General features: G+C 37.6%; 1 protein-coding gene across 2 annotated transcripts; it reads right to left on the bottom strand.

Annotated features, from left to right (window-relative positions):
* Positions 1-943: 943 nt before the first annotated feature.
* Positions 944-19050, bottom strand: npdc1b (neural proliferation, differentiation and control, 1b). Of its 2 annotated transcripts, none has more exons than XM_043240274.1 (9): positions 18739-19050; positions 8825-8971; positions 4917-5012; positions 4381-4605; positions 4210-4276; positions 4030-4114; positions 3856-3932; positions 3139-3238; positions 944-2493 (listed from the first exon to the last, which is right to left on the bottom strand). In XM_043240274.1, the coding sequence occupies exons 1-9, from the start codon at positions 18821-18823 to the stop codon at positions 2416-2418; spliced, it is 960 nt and encodes a 319-aa protein (XP_043096209.1). In that variant the 5' UTR covers positions 18824-19050; the 3' UTR covers positions 944-2415. The 2 variants fall into 2 exon arrangements, with proteins under 2 accessions (XP_043096209.1, XP_043096210.1); XM_043240275.1 differs by having other exon boundaries at positions 4917-5009; positions 18739-19048.
* Between the last annotated feature and the right edge of the window lie 642 nt (positions 19051-19692).

The raw sequence follows: 19692 nt of genomic DNA, 5'->3' as shown, positions 1-19692 counted from the left end.
TCCCAAAGCTTTCTCTAAAAACATCACATTCCCTGAAACGTGTTTTAAAGGGAATGCAAATGACTGTCATGACTGTTCGCAGATAAGGCCAACTTCACAGGAATATCAGAAGAAAAGATCCACCCACCTCATGTCTTTCCAAACTCTGACATTCATTCATCCTCGAAACACAAATTAAGATATATTTGATGAAATCCGAGTTTTTGTCCCTGCATAAACAGCAATGAAATGTCCTTCAAAAGCCCAGAAAGGTTGTAAAGACATTGTTAAAACAGTCCATGTGACATCAGTTACTTAACTGTAATGTTACGAAGCAGCAAGAATACTGTTTGTGTTCTTATGTCCTTACTACATTTCTGGGCCTGGGAACATTTAAGTTACATTGATTTCTATGCAGGATCAGAAATCTCTCAGATTTCATCAACAATATCTTAATTTGTGTTCCGAAGACAAATAAAGGTCTCACGACATGAGGATGAATAATGACAAAATTTACATTTTTGTTTAACACTTCATGTGAAATTCATAGAGCATGTTCTACATTGTTTGCTTTAATTTGAAGTATACTCTTGTGATTTTACTTGAGGTTAAACATCATTTGCTTTTGATGTAGATGAGGAAGGAATAGAAAGACCAGACTTTGGGATTTATCCAAACTATCAGTTTACAGATTTTATCGTCCATTCATGATCTTTATTGTCGACCAGGGAACTGACAACATACTTTTCATGGGAAAAATTGTCAATCCAGTGGAAAAGCAGTGATGTGAAATTCAAGGTATCATAAATTTTAAATGGCCATGATTTTGTAGAAATGCTGGCATATGTGTGAACAGTTTGAACTTAAACGCCTTTCGGAAAAAAGGCACAAAAAAGGCTTATTTACGTAAGCGTCTCATGTTGTTTGTCCTTAAATGTCTTCACACAAAACAGGACACTATTACTTGAGCTGATATAAATATTTATTTCCTCTTTTATATATTCCATCTTTACATGCATGTCAGGCAATCTCAGTAGCTGAAAAAAGTTTATTGGGCTCAACTAAAGACCATCGTGAATTATTTGGAAAAGTGTAGGTCGTGTCAGAGATAACATCCTCACAATGACTGTAACAGAACAATTAGAGGATGTTAAAGGAGGCACATTTCAAATTTTAAAGGGCTTCCTTTCGCCCCAATGCAACATCGAAAGACTGACAACACGGTTTTTGACTAAAAGATTCAAATGTATAAGATCAAGAGGAACCTGAATGGATCCCCTGCATGAATTACAGAAAATGCTGCACAGAAACCGGCTACTGTTGGCAGATTTCCTGAGAAACAGCAGCGAGCAAGATGCGCTCCGAAATCAAACTATATCAAGTCACCGCTAGTGACCTAGCATAGAGGTTACCGCACAAAGATTGGAGAATCCTGGCCTGTACACAATAGCAGCTATGTACAATGTTATGCTGCAAATCAGGTCTTTTTGATTTGACTGGGTTTGATACAAAAACTCCAATTTCATGTGTTTTTGCTCTACAAATGAATCAGAAATGCACACCGACTTTCTTCATTACACGGCTTCAAATCATGCATAGTAGGACCATTCTGATTATACAGCGGCTACATAATATCATTTAGGGTTTTTTTTGTGTGAGCACAATTATAAAAAAATATTAAAATCACCATTGGTAGTTTAAAAAATACAGTCACAGACGAATTTGGTAGAAGAAACCATAAAATATGCTAATCGTATAATTTTCGCTGCTCCTCGAGGCGAGTCAGCGTCCACGTCCATTCTAAAGATGACTAGCGTTCGCAGGCAAGATATGTTTAAACAATTAATGCTATAAATAAGTTTCCTTTCCATTGCACAGTACTCACAATATACTACAGAAGACGTCATAACAGAACTCAGCAATGACCTGATATTAAACGAGTCTTGAGCTGGTATCAAGAGCGGATCACGTTCAAGCTTTTCGAGGATGCCCAGTCTCTTACGTACAGTATGTTTATCATGGACATTACTATCTAACAGGTCCAGAGGATGTAAGGAAAGAGACAGGAACTCTGCGTGATTATACAGGATGGGTGCAGCTCTTAATCAGAAAACCATGCAATGCTTTTACACATCTGCCGTTAAACTGAAAGGTACTACAGCGCAGGGTCCTGGTCCGAAGGGGCTGGTCTTTAGAAAGGATGCTTGTGTATGTGTGAATCGGCATGTTAACAAGGTGAATTATTTCTATTAGTGTTGCAATGCATTTTGTTTTCAGTTCATGAAAGGAAGCTGCAACACCTGGTAATTAACAGCACGAAAGAAAAACACTTTCAAATGTGCGCACGAACCATGATGACCTTTGTGACCTTGCCTGAATGGATCAGATGAGGAAAGCACACCAGTGTGATTTCATGCGTCCTCTGAGTACTCGTGTTTAGTTGTAGCTTCTCTGCAGGTGAAGATGAAAGGTGGAGTCGTCGAACAGTGGGTTCTTCACTTCCATTTCCCCGGTCTGGAAAGAGAAAGATACTTTCAAACACCGTGGCACTACAGGAGACTTCAAACTGTAGCGTAGCGGGTGACATATAATACCATCGATTACACCTGCAGGAGTCCTGATTTATGACAGCCATGAGTGAGATCTCGTACAGTTCCATATCACTTCTCCAAATGGTTTCTATTATTTCAAAGGTCTTGCAACCATACATATATATACACGCCTATGCTTATAACAGCAAAATAACCAAAACCCACAATGACACTGGCCAAACAAATATAGTAATCAATATTAAAAACGACAGCTCATTTCCATGTTTTGCCACAAAATTATGTTCTATTATTATCTCTCTCTCTCTCACTCAGAGATGCATGTACATTAACATACACACTTTATCCATAAAATCAACTTGACTTCTCACAAGCGAAGTAAAAATGCCACTGTTATTGAAGAAAATTAGCTTTTTTTATTGTTAGCTGAACACTTTCATGCACAGACTGAGGTAATTCATGCACTCTCTCTCTCTCTTTCTCTCTCACACACACACACACATACAGTATGTATATGTGTATATATATATATATGTATTATGCAAACAAAAAAAATATTTTGGAAGCTATTCATCTTTTGACAGCACTAATATAAACATATTTCTCTTACTGGGGCAAGTCCTGGGCACTCGTACACAGTGAAGTCTCCGTCTTCATTTTCCTCATCCGATGTGGCTCCGGACTCAGGAATCTTGGAATCATTTCGTTGCCTGCATGATAACAAAACACAGAAGGCATGCCACTGAGTTTTATATGATAATGTAAATAATGTTGATGCAGTCAGTTTTGTCAGAAAATAGGCTGTATGTATATAGCCTGATAAATTATAAACCATTATTCATTATATGCTCACATGTTTAAAATTGTTAAATTACAACTGGAAAATAAATATTGACATTTTTGATAGAGAAGATGATAGAGTTTTTATTTTATTATTTTTTTTTATATGTCATTATTCCAAGAGAGCAATTATGGGCTCAAAGGTATAATAAAAAGTAATATTGTAAAATACTATTTACATTTTTTTCTATTTTAAGTTTTTTTTCTGTGATGGAACTGAATTTTCATCAACCATTACTCTAATCTTAAATGTTACGTAACCCTTTAGAACCAAACCAAGCTTTGAACAAATCTGAAAAACATTTTATGTTATCATTAAATGGAATTTTTATTGGAAAAAAATAGAATAGAGATCTGACCCAAATTCTTGAACAGAAGCATATCTAATATACTCTATTCCAAATCCAGGCATGCAGGATGAGGGTTGCTGGGAAATGTGTTGTATCCATGAAAGGCAGTTGATTCACTTTATTGTCCAATCGCTTACTTGATTGACATCATTTGCTGCTTCTGAAGCTGAAAATGGTACATCTGGGCACTCTGGGCAAGTGTTTTATCTCCAGGCTAATAACGGAATATCAGAAGAGTGTATAAACATACAAGCATCACGACACGCATGAATGATGCTTTGCTTTTGTATGCGTATGTGTGCTCTACTCACCATTCCACTATCATAAGAACTAGAACCTATTAACCCAAAAGCAGGATAATCAACCTTCTGGGCCAGACGACCGCCTCTCTGCATCCTGAGAAGCAAGATGACACAGCTTCAGCATCATTCATGTCAACATATTCAGATAATTAATCCAACAAGTTTTGTTAAGATTGTATAACATCTCACCTGACCCAACACACTCCGGTCAAGACCATGGCAACTGAGCCAACCATGAGAAACACACCCAAAAATACTAAAAAAGAAGATAAGATCATGAAAACAGGCAAGAAGGAAAAGCAGTGCAGTAAACTCTTACACGATTCTAAACATTAGCAAACTATATAGAGCATAACGCACTGATGAAAGAGTGGTCCTCAGAGGGGTACGGGATGATAAAGGGGGCGCTGTGCACAGCCGAGATAAAGGGAGCGTGTGAGGCTGGGCTGGTGCTGGAGGCGGCGGTGGTCAGGGCACTTGTCAGAGGCTGTTCTGATGTAGCAGCAGTAGGAGAAGCCTCTGCTCTATGCTGACCGCTAGGCCAGAATCGATCTTCAGGGGCTGTGGAAGCAGCTGGAGAGGGGGCTGGAGAACACAAGACATTAAAAATGAGTGAGAGATGTTCGTTTCAAATAGTGTCGGCCCTGTCATCAAACAGTTCTCGCATGAAGAGTGCGTCAGTTTGAATATAAATGCGGTGTGGTATGTAAAAGTATGTTTTCAGAAAGCTTGAGGAGACTACGGTGAACATTTAGTGGCACTTTTCATGTTCACTGTCATTATATGGAAAACAGGAACACAAAGATTTTCTCCTTTTTTTTGTCTTACAAAAGATCGAAAAGATTGGAACGACATAAAGGTGAGTAAAAGACAGCAGGATTTCCATGCCACCTTACCCGAGTGTTTCATCTCTGATTCTCTGTGTTTGCTGATGATGGAGGAAAGAATGTCTATCTCTTCATCCAGCTCTGGGAGATGGCTGACCTTGACTGCTAGGGCAAGAAAGTGGGGCAGAGAAATAACATGAGAGTTATGAGAAAAATAGGAAATCTGCAGTGCTTACATTACTGTTCAAAATGGGGTCAGTAATTTTCTAATAGGCTATAACTGAAAGACGTCCTTTATGCTCACCATGTTTATTTCATTAAAAAAACACAGTAAAAACTGCATTACCGTGAAAATAATTATCATTTTAAAATAGCCTAGATTTTAGGATAATAGCCTAGAGCTGTTGTGTTACAGGCGACCCAAGTTCGAATCCCAGCCTTTCCTGATCCCTTTACTTCCTGTCTTCATTATCACACGATCCTTCAGAAATAATTCTAATATGTTGTTTTGGTGCTCATGAAACCTTTCTAAATATCAATGTTTTAAACATTCAAACGTTTAAAATGTTCCAAACGGAAAGTTCCAAATTGTCCCTTTACTGTAACTTTTGAACAATTCAATGCAAACTTGCTGAATAAAAGTATTGGTTTCTTTCAAAAACAAACAAAAAAAAAAACTTACCCACCCTGAACATTTGACTGGTATTGTATTTGCAAAACGTACATACGCAGAACTGCAAGCTGTCACTGTCACATGTCAGTAATAGAACTATCTGAAGTGTGAACCGATAAAGGTAAGTTAAATAATAATGCACCAAGGAATATGACATACGTCTTGGCATAGTTTGTATTGCATTGGGTAGAACGTGCAAGCCATGCTGCTGTATTTATGAACGTTTAAAATGATTTATCACCAAAGATTTGCGTGCTAAAGTGTTATGAGCTTATGCACTGCGAAATCCGCGTGCGCGTGCGCGTGTGTGCGTACCGCAGTGAGCGTGGGCGGATCTGGTCAGTCCGTGTGTTGTGTGGTGCTGCTATGCGTATGCGGGCAATGGGGCATACAGATGGGCAGGGAGAGGACGGGGGAGGGGCCTCTACAGATTCATGAATGAAACCCGTCACCACGGCAACCACCGAGAAAGTGCCGAGAGCAAAAACTTCACGAGAGTGTTTGAGAAAGAGAGGCAGAGAGAGAGAGATGCTTCAGCCATTCAACCATGAAAGATCTATTTTTACCAGCGTGAGCTAAATTTATTTAAAAGTGTCAGATTATTTATTTTCCACTCCAAATAATGTGGAAAACAGCTTTTGTTTGCTACACAGTTAAGGGATACAGTTGTGTCTGGTGACCGTGCAATTTCATTAATATCCAGACTGGATAACGGGAATCGCAATTTGCACGTTTTATATTTGTGTACTTGCATAATTAAACACATAAATTAACACTAAAACTAAACACATCAATATAAAAAATGCAAACAAAAATCAAAGGTTGGATGTTTTATGCATATTTTTATTTAGTCGTTCTGTTTACTAAAGGTCCACAGCCCTATCTGAGTGTAAAACCTGTTTGCTAACAAATTTACACATGAATCGTGATTTATTTAATAATTGCATAACTTATGAGTCTCAGTGGCCCTCACTGACTAATAATTGTAACCCTGGACCACAAAACTAGTCATAAGTGTCAATAGTTCGTTTTCCATTGTTATGACAGTGTTTAGCCAGGACAGAAACATTTGAAAATCTAGAATCTGAGAGTGAAAAAATCTCAATAAAGTTGTCCTTTAAAGTTGTCCAAATAAAGTTCTTAGCAATGCATGCTACTTTATTTAGGTTTTAATATATTTACGGTAGGATATTTACAAAATATCTTCATGGAACATGCTCTTTACATATCCTAATGATGACCATTTTGACCAACACAATGTATTTTTGGCTATTGCAACAAACATACTCCAGCGATTTAAGAATAGTTTTTTGGTCCAGGGTCACAATTGTGTACAAGTGTTCTTTGAAAAGGTTTTTTATGACACAATTTCTGCTGTGCTTCACTGTAATGCTGATGAATCCAGGCTATTCGACTGTAAGTGAATTGGCAATAACCCATAGTTAAGAACTTACATAATGTATACCCTAGCCATCTCCAAATAAGGGCTTTCCGCACAACCTCTCCTGCACAGCCATTCATCACTCTTTGAAACATAATCTTGCACAGTTACTTGAGTTTAAAATCTTCAAAGCCAAGTGATTCAATTAAAAACTGGCTGAAAGGCATAAGCAACTTTAGAGCGATAAACACAGATTCTTTTTGTTATTCCGAAATGAGAATCATCAATTACAGTAACTATAAATAATTATTTCTAAAAAAGTACATCAAAGCAGTACGTTTTAAAACCAAGACTTTTCAATTCTTCTACATGTGCTAGAAGTCAGTTTTCAAATTTAAATTGTAACACATTTATTAACAGCATGCAAACTTCTTCATCAGCAGTGCCCTAATGTGAATCCATACACACAGACGAAAATAAAAATACATATATGCAAATTAAATTGGTGCACAGTTTGTAAACGAGACCCAACAGATTTGGCATAAGCCAAAGAGGCAAGCAAAAAGACATTGTGAAAAATGTGAGGCCTCTAAGGCCTCCTAAATGAACTAAAGTGAAAAGAAAAGAAAGTGAGAGTGAAAAGAGGAAGAAGAAAAGGGCGCTGCTCATACTCCTGCCTGTTGAACGGTATCGATTAGACGTCGACAACAGCACTGCCCTCCTAAGGCGGCGCTGGAAAATTACCGATCAATAACCTTCAAGGTTGTAGTCAAGATGAAATTTTTTTTTTTTGGCTTCAATCGAAAAGCTGAAAACAAAAATCTACTGCTGGTGGATATTTACATCTAACTGCTGCTTGTCGGTATGGTTAAAGCTAAGGCAGTATTTGTCAATCCCTACCACTGCAGTGTAGAACGAGACAGCTGAATTATTTCATTAGCCCCCCCCTTTTGCATCTGCAGCAATGTGTGGGTGGAAGAGGGGAAGAGGAAAGCCAGACGGTGAGAGGTCTTCCACTGCGGTCCAATGCATACGACGGGGAACCCTGAAAATGCTTCCTTACATTTTGAAATGCTGCTACAAAGATACGTGGCAAAACAAACATGCAAAATGCGTGTACGACCAAAGATGGTGTGCCAAGATGGGCAAAAGAGCAACAAGCAACAGTGGAAAAGTCCACTTTCTAATTAAAGAGAGCGAATCACCAACTGGCAAAGTTATCGTGTCACTGCATTACAAGCTCCAGTTCTCACAGAAAGTCCGCGTCCTGAGATGCATGCTTAGAATTATGCAGTTTCTTAAAGGCTATTTATTCATTAGAAACAACATGGAGTTATTTTCCATTTTTGTCCTTTTAAATTTTTCCAGATTCTGTTTTAATCATTAAATCAAATTTCTATGAATAAAAAAGCATGTCTAAGTGAAACTATTTAACAGCAATTAAGCAATTAACTAAGTTGTCACAGTTGCTGCAAAGACCTTTAAGTTTCTGATACGGCTATAGTTCTAGAGCAGTTCTAGAAATTATGCTCATGTGTTCTTGTACACATACATTGAGGTAACAAAGGCTGAAAACATTGAGAGGATCATGCGCACTTCAGGACCGATAAATAAAACTGAACCGCATTCACACATGCAGAACTTGCAGGACTCATATTTAAATAAAGTTTTTGCGATTTAATAATCAATGACAGACACTAGTCAATATCGCGTTTTGATTCAACTATACCGACCTACTCTTGATTTATCTTGCTGCTGTTTTGAAATATGAAACTGAGAAACTATTTGAAACATTAGACGGAGGTTAGAAATTGGTTTCTAAAGTTGGTTTTGCATGTCCGAAATAGCTGCCCAGAGCTGTTGAAAATATGCCCAAATGAGCAGAATTTTGTGAAAGGCACCTTGGCAGGACTCAGTACTCACCAGGATGATTTCGTCTCCTGATCACACACTTCCCTCGTTTGTTCTCCACAAACGGGTCTAGGCATGGGCCGCAGTGTGAAGAGCCAGGCTGGCAGAAGTGCCGTCGCTCCCGGGCACAGTCCAGACTCCGAGGACAATGTCCCACAACTGTAACGGAAAAGACAAAGACACTGATGACTGACCCACTTACACACTTTCCACTGAGGTTGCCTCACGTTAACGCCCAATATTTTTCCAGTTGTCAAAATGGCCTGACTGGTCATATCTGAATCCTTGGACGCAAAATAAATAACTCACTAAATAAATACAATTATAAAAAATATTTACAAAACTAGTACGTCTAATTAGAGATGCCCTGCAGTTTGAGTGCTTTCTCTTGTACAACATGAACATGTAAGGCTATTTGTCATACAGAAAAATTGCATAAACAGTAATCAGGCTGATTATGTTTGAGTAGCTCTCTCTGATCTAGTGCATTGTGACTTGTTACTGTTATGATGGAGAGCTCAGGAACAACAGTGGATCAATAAAACAGCAGTGCAACTGTACGTGGGCTCCGCTGCTGAGGGCAGAACTGGGGCAGCAGGTCGAAGTGTTGAGGAGATCCAACACCCACATGTATCAAATGATGTCCAAAAACAACAAAGAAGTCGTGTGTCTCCCACTGATTGTCAGCAGGGATCCTTGCTGAGAGAATGTTAATCATAACAGCAAAAGTGCACAAAATCATTCTAACTATCGTCGGTGGAGATTTTAAAGCTTAATGGTATTCAGTATGGAGATCTGAACAATAAATAATTATTATATGCACCTTTACAAGATTAACTTCTTTTAATTTGAGAGCCTTGTGACTGTTTTAAGGCTCGAGGCAAAAGGTGATAAAGTATGTGATAAAATTAAAAATGTGTTAAATGGGAAAATAGGTTTCGTGTGAAATCGATAACTGGTTTTAAAATATATACAGGGAAATGTATGAGTTTATTTCATTTGAATTATGCAAAAATGGCAGAGTTGTGTAAAATAGTATGAATGAATGTTTTTCCCTCAACCATAAACATAACCAGAATTGGAGCAAGTTGTAGGAAAATGTACGATAGATATCTTAAAGGAACACGCCATGTTTTTTTTGAAAATAGGCTCATTTTCCAACTCCCCTAGAGTTAAAAAGTAGAGTTTTACCATTTTTTAATCCACTCAGCCAATCTCCTGATCTGGAGGTAGCACTTTTAGCTGTAGCTTAGCATAGATAATTGAATTTAAGATTTTGGTCATATCGCCCACCCCTAATGAGAACTACATATCCCATGAGAAGAATTGTTGAACATAAATATAAAAATATAATTGAACACAAGTGTCTTAGATGTTATTTCTGTTCTTACCATTTTTATTAATGCAACAATCAACTCAAAGTCATGTGCTACAGTCATTCTGACAAGCCTATGGCTGATTTTAGCACCTCATTGCACAATGTGCCTATAAGAACATTTCTTATGTATGGTAAAATAATCGTAATGCACAGCCTTGAGTTTTACTTCTGAAAGGCTCAGCCACTGAAACCTTGGCTCCTGTTTCCATAACAACTGCTATGGCAACTGAGTAGGTGTGACATCATCAGGTGTGAGTCACTGCCAATGCAGCAGCTGAAAAGGGGCCGGGGATGAACTCTTCTGAACCAGAGCCAGCCATGGGAGAAATAAAACACAACAATTGACAATATGTTATAAAAACTGTATTGTTCCAAAATAATTACTTGCGATGTGCAGTATGAAATAACTGTGCATCGTGCCTAAATGTATTTATCCCGTATGCACCACGCTGCTCTGAGACCTGTGTCACCGTATTAATTGATATTGATTTCAATGCTCAAACCAACAATCACTGCTGACAATTGCAATTTGCTTTTTACTGGAACTGCCCATTAAGCGCACAAATGCGATGAAATGACTCATTGAACCTACGGTGCATCAGCAGTGATGGTTTTTACGAGAATCTCTCGTTGTCGCTGCACTGGAGGTGATGCACATGACGGTTTAAAGCCCAGCTGTTCTCTGTTGTCTATCAGTTTCAGATCTTAATATCATTAAGAGCATTATCACTCTTAAAAACACAACAATCAATCCATTTGTCTAAAAATCTCTACAGCTATATATTTAAGATAACGAGAAAACCACAAGTGAATGTAGATAATGTCGAAATACATAAAAATGTGTCCAAATTTTTCCTTTTTTCCATGTTCTGTTTCATTTCATCCAACTTTAACACACAGCAAAAAAGAGCTTTAAACCATACCACTCCAATTATACAGGCCTTTCATATGACCAATTAGCCGACTAGTTCTTCAGACATCCAGATGACTAGCTGATATTTTGTAATATGCAGATTTGCAGTTATTTAACCCAGACAAGAAGTTATGTTGCAGTTTTATTAGACTTTGTAGTTAGAAGTGAGGGGAAATAGATCCACCATAATCCGCGTTACATAGAAAATCTAATTCCTACTTCCAAGCACATCATCACACACACACACACACACACACACACACACACACACACACACACACACACACACACACACATTGCTGCTATGGAGCACCACTATCATCTCTCACGCCATCCTACTCCTGCAAACTGCAAAGGCCAAAGTGGCTCTGCTGAGGTTGGAAAGTGTCGGCGTCTGGCCACAGTTCAGACATGCCTCAAGGTGACCCAGTCATACTGTGCAGAGTAAAGATGACACTGATCTAGGAAAGACTGAAACGGGCCCCAAAACATGACTAACAGAAGGACAATTTCAAGATTTGGCCAAAGGCAGAGCGGTTTTTGGGCATATTGTATTTTGAACACAGCAGGGATTTTTATCATTTATTATCACTCTACAATAGGGATTCCCAAACTTCTATGACATCTGAAAACATTTAAAATAACCCACTGACTGCAGTAAATAACAGCCTGGGATTTGTAATAATGTAATAGCACATTTGCGTGTTCAAAGTTCATTTTATTGTGATTACGTTACATTTTGATTTAGCATGAACTTTATTAGAAACAAGCCCTCACAAGCTTTCACGGTGACAGCTGCCATATGTATAAACCAGAGCATTTTCTGTTCAGTGGTTTAATTAACCTTCATAACCTGGCAACCATGTCTACATGCTCTATCTGCATAATGGAAAATGCACTGATCATATGAAAACACTTCATATTTTGAAGTGTAACGCAGTCTTTGTATGTGCTTAAAGCGCAATGCTTCTGACAGAATGTCAAATAAACATGCTAATTAAAAATAAAATATAAAATCCCGTTAGGGGCTGGCCTGCTTTGGCATTAGATGCTGGGATAGGCTAAAGCATCTCTTCAACCGCAGAGAGGATAAATGGTTGGGATAATTGGAAATAGAATAAGAAAATGAATGTGTTTTTTGTCTGCCAGTGACGTGTTATTTATAAAGAACTCACTCTCTCTGGCTTTAAATGGACATGCTGAATGAAGTTGCCGTGAACCAGTTCTTTTAAGGTTACCTTAGGTTTATCTCTCTTTTTAAGTTAACAACGCCATGAATGCTTTATACAGGTGCAACATATCTACATCTCTTTTAAATTATCCCACGAACTTCAATTGAATGTCTTGCGAATCATTATTCACCTAGCAACCCCATTCAGTGAACAGGGAACGAAGTTGGTAGTCTTCGTTCCAGGCTATAGCAGTCTTTCAGAACGGCTTGTACACTTGCCTCGCAATACAAAGTTCGAAAAACACACTGAAGCAGTGTGGACTGCGCGCTGTCACTCTTAAGAACTTTGTGCTCTGTGACGTGACAGGCTGACTGAGGAGGGCACAGAGCAGAGCTGCGGGTTTTTTCTCCTTGTTGAACGCCTTAAATTCTCTCATTGTCAATTGTCAAAAAAGATTATCGTTGAAACGTTAAAAATAACATTGCAGTAAGTCAGCGCAAATCCCCATTTAAAGCTGACTCATGCCGTGAGAGCGCAGAGCAAAATAAATTGTTACGATCCCGTCGCTTCTCATCATTTAAGTATTTTCCCCCGTTTCCTCTGGTTTTATGTTAATGCTAATCCTTTCCCTGTGCACTGTTTAAAAAAATTGCATATTTTGCAGCTATGGGTAAAGCAGTTTACTGAAAAGTGAAGAAAGAAAAATGGAAGACGTGTAAATTATTTCGAAATGTAAAAAATGCTTTTTAAAGGATTCTTTATAAAGTTAGAAAACTCGCAATATTATCACTTTTACTTCCCCCAAATAGTCCTCAATAATTATGTCTCTTTTGACAAAAATAAAAAATGATTTCAGTCATGTTGATATAGTCATAGTTATTGTTTATTAACCTTGCTGTTACCTTGTCTTTATCTCATTTTCGTCATGAAAAGAAGCTTGTCAATGAACTTTTTGTCAATTTTCTGTACTAAATCAACACTAACCCAAAACTAACAGTAGTGTACTTGGTATAAAATGTAAGATTGTGGAAAAACAGAATGTTGGTAGAAACTAAATACTGATTCAGATATATTTCACTGCTTCTAAAACAGTTGGTTAGTTTAACAGATTTTATTTAAAAGACTAAATTTAAAAAGACAACCTCTTAAAGCAGTCCCTTTTACGATCTTCGCATCTTACTGAAACATCGCAGTTTGGTAAATACCTCATCATCTGCTATTAATACATGAGTGTTTCGATTAAAATTATTATTGACCAGCTCTGAACACAATGAAGCAGCCCGTTTAATGAGAGTGGAGTCCAGAAATATCTTTCTTTCATCAGCCGCAGTCACAATGAACTGTGAATAACATTAAAAATGAAACATCGTCTTTTTTTAGCCCCTTCGCACTCTTACATCACGTCTGCTTCCTGACCTCAAACTGGTGCTCATGTGTGAATCCATTTGTCTTATTCAGGGCAGACGTTAGGTGGCCGGTCTTCTTTCTGAATTAGTAATGGGCAGAAATCCATTTTGTCACTTAGATGGGCAATGCAATTATCCAATTAATCAACAATGTGCAGGAAAAACATGACATGCATCTATAATTGTCTCAAGTCTGACGATATTCGAACCAATCCGACACTAACAGATATGCATTTACGAGCAATGCAAAATAAATTCCTCTCTGAGACTAAGCTTCAGGGAATATGCCACTCCAGGATAACACCTCTAATTAAACCTACATGAATCTGTGTTAATAACAATTTTCCAACCTGGTGTCATAAAAATATGTACCTCTGTGCACTTTTTGTGCATAACTGTTTTTTTTTTTTTTGCATGCCTTACTGCACATTACGCCGCTAAAACGCTGGTTTAATAGTGAACCCTGCTCTTTTATTACTTTGATATAGGTATGCATTGACGTTATATATCTGTGAACTGTTGCTACAGTATGCAAAAAATAATAATAAAAATAAATTTGATATACTGATGTAAAAAAACTGATGCAAAAATGCATATTAATGTTATCTTGACGTGATTTTTTTATTAATTGTGCGACATTTACGCTTTTTTTTTTTTAGAAAGCTGCTTTTTGTTAAAAAATGAATCAATATTTGAGAAAACACATAAGCAGCCATTCTTCAAAACTATCGCCTGTTTTCTAAGTTGACAGGATGCGTAAATTTTCGCGGCAAAATTGCGCATGGCACTGCGTCATTTACCTGACGTCTGTAAACAAAGATTGAGTTCCGGCTCGCTTTATTCACCTGTGAGGATCAATTAGAGATCAGAGTGTACATAAACTTAAATCTACACGCTAATACACACTATACTCGTAGTCACGCAATGTTGTTGTTAACATTAATAATTTGAGGATAAAGTATGTACAGGATTTACAGCTACACATTCACGTCAAAACGTTAGATTCATCCGCGGCGGAGCCGAGACTGACCACAACCCACGCACGAAATATAACGCCGCAAGGTACTGCAGTGACAGGTTTTCAAGCATAGATGGCGACAAAGAGATAAAACATGTGGACTACAGCTTGTTTTTTTAATTGAAACTTCGTATGAAAAGGAATAAAGGTGTCAGAGAGGTGTCTAGAACACCTGTAGTGTTCATTTCTTTTAGAAACTGCAGCAAATTGCACTTGTTGGTACGTATTGTGTCTCTCTAAAAAAGTGCACCAAGATAGGTTTATGCCATGAGACCAAGTAGCAATTTTCCTGGATGACTGATTACCACATTATGAGACGGGGAGTAAAAGATAGATTTTAAATAAGCAGTAAATGTGTTGCCTTAAAAATGATTAAGCAATACAAAAACACTGTTACAGAAGACTTCTATTTATAATACAGTTATTCAGATCTTTTTATTCATCAAAGAATCTTGGACGAAAAAAAATTACATAATGGTTTTCACAAAAATATTGTGATTTTTCAATTGAGATAATATTAACAATAAAATATCTTGAGCAGCAAATCAGCAAATTAGACTGATTTCTGTGACACTAAAGATACTGTAAGTAAAAATAATGCCTTAAAAATCTTTCAGACCCTAAATTTTTGAACAGTAGTGTATAAAGCTACTTTTTTGCAATTTCCTTTCATAATTAAGACTTTTCAGTTGATATTTGATCTCATACTACCTAACATTTCGTGATCATTTCATAAATGACCTTAAAATCATATTCAAAGCTGTTCTAATCTGTACAGTATATAATACGCGTTCTAAATTGCATTAAACGCTTTTTAAAAAATAGTTTGGAATATTTACCTTTAAATTGAATGATGCATTTTTCTCTTGTTATATTTTTGTAACGTTGCCATCTTTTTCAACCACTATACTTTAAATAACCAAACAAATGTTTAAGATTGTTAAATTTAATTCAACTGTGACAGTGGCCATGTTGTGTGAATTTGGCATGCTGGGAAATTCCGACTGTAAATATTACATATACTGTATATATTGTATATGTCAAAGTGTGAGCTGCCATTAACCCATATTTACAGGTATTTAATAAACGTTAAGCAAGTTTTGCTGCAGTGGGTCTCTGAGGGTTTAAGGAGGGGAAACAACATGAAAAAATTTAAAACATAACCAAAAATGAATAATACAGAAAGTAGAGAAAATTAAGACGAGAGGGGAAAGAACAGAAAAAGAGAATAATAGCTTGGAGTGAAAGAAAGCAGCATAAGAGACAGTTTGAGAAAATTCGTAATGGATGATTTCTATGACAGCTGTAACATTCGTAACACATTTCTCTATTGTGTCTCGTCCTTACAACAAAAGAGAGCAGCAAAACTGAAACAATGACGAGCGGCAGAACGACCGAATTATACTTATTATACCAGACATCTCTCCTGCTGTTAAAATATACACGAAGATTACAGAGCACGGGAGAAACACACTCGACTGTCTTCACTCTCAAAGTGGCGCTGTTTTAGATTCAGGCTTCTACTTTGAAGTGAGATTAAAATGACAGAACAATCTGAAGCCTCACATGCACGAGCGCACGAGGATTACAGCCGACCCGACGGGCTGCTTAAAACATCTCACCCTCTTTCATGCCAGCTTAAGTCTGACGTGACTTCGTGAGATCACAAACTTAAACGCAAAGGGGGAAGTTAGACACGGGGAGAAGGCAATGAAGAGAGAGAGAGAGAGAGAGAGAGAGAGAGAGAGAGAGAGAGAGAGAGAGAGAGAGAGAGAGAGAAACTGGAAATGAGAAAGACTTCCCGCATTAAATCAGAGCGTATCGTGCAGGAGGCGACTTCAGCAAAAGGCGAGCACCGGAAAAGACAGACTCGGATAGATATCACCTACATTACTCTCTTTAGATGCACGGCTTCTGAGCGCCTAAGTAAAGGCTTTGAGCCAGGCGCCATAATTCTAAACACATTTCATACGCTGCAAAAAACTTTAACTCCAAATGTAAATATTTAAAGTATTACGTTAGCGATAATTAATGTATAAAATAAAATCTAATTCTCTACAACGGGTCTATCTTACGTAGCTTTTGCTTGATAAAATGTCAATTGATGAATTGTGTTTATTACTTGTTAATTAATGCAATATTTTATCAGCTGTATTCATTGGGGATTCATCGGTGAACAAACTAGCTCATCTACATATATGGTAGCCTGATGATGGGTTTTTTGCTTTAAGGATATTTAGCTTAAATATTTAAACTGGCAAAGCTAGATAAACCGATTAAGACCTCCAGTGTAATATTCAGCTTGTACTCCATTCACTTATTTCTCTCATGATTTCTTCTTTTCATTCTGGCAATGGCTACAACACCTACCTCTTCAGTCTGCATCTAAACGATATAACATGTATCTCTGCGGTTGCATAACTGCTTCTATACAAGTTCTCTAAAAGAAGCGTTAGAGAGATCATTTTTGAAGGTTACTTGAATTGTCTTCTTTCTCGTTAGACGGTCAATTATCAACTTTACAGCTCCTCTGCAGTCTGAGCAAAGCCCTGGCAACTCACAAGAGCCTAAATAAAACGTCTTTGCTTCTGGTTAAATATCATTTACCACAGTCACAGTGACTTAATGCACAACTGGGGCCGAAAACATAACATTTTTTACAATTTCTACAATTATTTGGTATTTTTATAATGTTGAAAGTTTAAATAAATGAATGACGCGTGTTACTTTACTGTGTTCATTTGTTTGTAAAAGGCAGCTCCAGGGCTTTTTTTTTTTTAAAAAATACAGATAGCATTTTTGTAACCCGACTCACGGATAGTCTAATCAAACCCAGTGCATTATGGGTGTTGCGGTTCAATATCTTTTGCCGCAGCCCTGTTCTCTATAGTTGTGCAGCACCGATTTTAAAAAGAACAACATCTTGTTGGCAGTGATTTACAAAATAAAAACGTACAGTATGAAAATTTCAGACATTTTCTAGATAAAGGTTTTCTTCGACAGTCATTAACTAATGTGTTTGGCTAATTTAATATAACAAAAGTTACAAGTACCCAATCTCAGTTGATCTATATTTAATCTCAGTCGATACAAATATCAGATTTTGAAAGAGTACTATATTATTACCCGTATTGATTTACATTTTTTTGGTAATTCACAGCCTGCTTTTTTGTGAATTCTCCTTTCTTTTTGGTAATTTCTCCTTTCGGCTGCTGATAATACATAACAGGAATTAAATCAGATGTGAGTGCAAGGTCTTGCACAATGAAAAAAACAAATGTTGTGGTTCAGCTTCCTTGAGTTACCAGATGGTCTTCGGTCTTGTGGTGCGAAGCACTCTAGTGGCCTTCATTTTCTACATTCTTATTGTCAGTATTTATAGCCCAGACCTGAGTGGCAGGAGAAACGTGGCAGGGTCTGGAGCTCTCATTCCTGTCTGCTGATTGCCTGTTTCCATTACAAAACGCTGAGGGGTTAAAGAATGGGCTCCTCTGTGGTGTGCGTGTCAATAAATGCAGTGACGTTACCAGGACATTAACGGCATATCTTAAGTGCATAGTGCGAAGCTAATGATGACATCAAAATATGTGAATGCACCCATGAGGCCAAAAACGGACAAACATGTTGATAACAGGGGGTCCACATCTCTCCCACCTGCGTCACGGAGCACCTCTTCTCCCCGTACCATAGCATTTTATTATCCAATACTGACTTCAAATTTAACTTGTTCTTCAAACAGCAGAATAAGCAGAATCAAAGACAATTCTAAGAATCCTAAATTCATTTCAAATGAAAAAAAAACTTTGTAAGCACAAAACATTCTACTACTATCAATTATACAAAACAAGTCTGACATGACACTTGAATAGACTTGCAGTGCACATGTATACAGAACGAGCAAAATACACAAAACACATTCCCACTATGGGGCTCCACAAGCTGTTTCAGGCTATATACATAAACAGATGCCGTTTACTTACCCCAAGATACCAATCTGGCATTAAGTTCCACGTTAAATAAGTTTAACGAAGCGTCTTACCTGCCATCGCGGCGCCGACGGCGACTGTTGTGATGAGGAAAGCCTCGGTGAGTAGCGAGGCCCACGGTGGGCTCAGTGATCGCATCCTTACGAACAGTACAACGGACCGGGGGATCCGGGGTTTATCATGCCCCCGTCCCACAGTTGAGAAAAACCTTTGGCTGTAATCTCTGTGCGATGACACTCAAGTGCGCGGTCTGTAAGATGTGTGTAGATCATTCAGTGCGCGTCCACCGCCGATGCTGATGCTGCTGCTGCCTGCGCGCTGCCGCTTCAGATGATGATCTCTCTCTCTCTCTCTCTCTCTCTCTCTCTCTGAGCGGGGAAAATACCCGGGCTACGTAAAACGATGTCGTCATCACGTCAGGATATTTTCGGTCCCCTCTAAAGTAAAGAAATGTTATTTTAACAGGGGCTTGTTAGGTAGAAAAACGCTGTGGTGGGGATAACGGAGTTAAAATATTTTGAACAATTAATGAGCAAACTGTTAAAACGTCGTGTGTACATTTAAATATTAAAATAAAAAACGTTACTCTGGACCAATCTTAAATCGCAGAGGTATATTTGTAGCATTAGCCAACGTAACATTGCATTGGTCAAATAATCGATTTTTCTTTAATGCTTAAAATTATTATGAAGGCATTTTTGTAAATTTCCTACCGTAAATATATTCAAATTAGTTTGGATTATTCGATTTTCTCAATATTTAGATTCCCTCGGATGATCAAAAAGCCGTTTCCTAACCAAATTTCCCATCCCATCCAACCACATCAACAGAATTCAGCTTTTAGATTATGTATAAATTAACATTATGACTAGTTTTGGTCACATATATAAAATAGCATTATATTGATGATAATAATAATAGAAGGAGGGGTTCTTGTGATTGTTACTTTCGTTAACTTATACTTTTCTCTTTTGTAGGTGATGGCTTTTATGCCATCAGAATTTATT

The sequence above is a fragment of the Puntigrus tetrazona genome, chromosome 5, assembly GCF_018831695.1.
Source record: "Puntigrus tetrazona isolate hp1 chromosome 5, ASM1883169v1, whole genome shotgun sequence".
NCBI lineage: Eukaryota > Metazoa > Chordata > Actinopteri > Cypriniformes > Cyprinidae > Puntigrus > Puntigrus tetrazona.
The sequence above is the reverse complement of the archived record's forward strand: the minus strand, read 5'-3'. Positions and strand labels throughout refer to the sequence as shown.

What these genes read in the sequence shown, in the direction of transcription:
- npdc1b (XM_043240274.1), bottom strand. Translation starts at nt 18,823, where the DNA reads ATGCGATCACTGAGCCCACCGTGGGCCTCGCTACTCACCGAGGCTTTC. An exon ending in CGTCGGCGCCGCGATGGCAG is followed by an intron (nt 8,972 to 18,738) that starts GTAAGACGCTTC and finishes TTTCCGTTACAG; the next exon opens with TTGTGGGACATTGTCCTCGG. An exon ending in ACCGGAGTGTGTTGGGTCAG is followed by an intron (nt 4,115 to 4,209) that starts GTGAGATGTTAT and finishes CTTGCTTCTCAG; the next exon opens with GATGCAGAGAGGCGGTCGTC.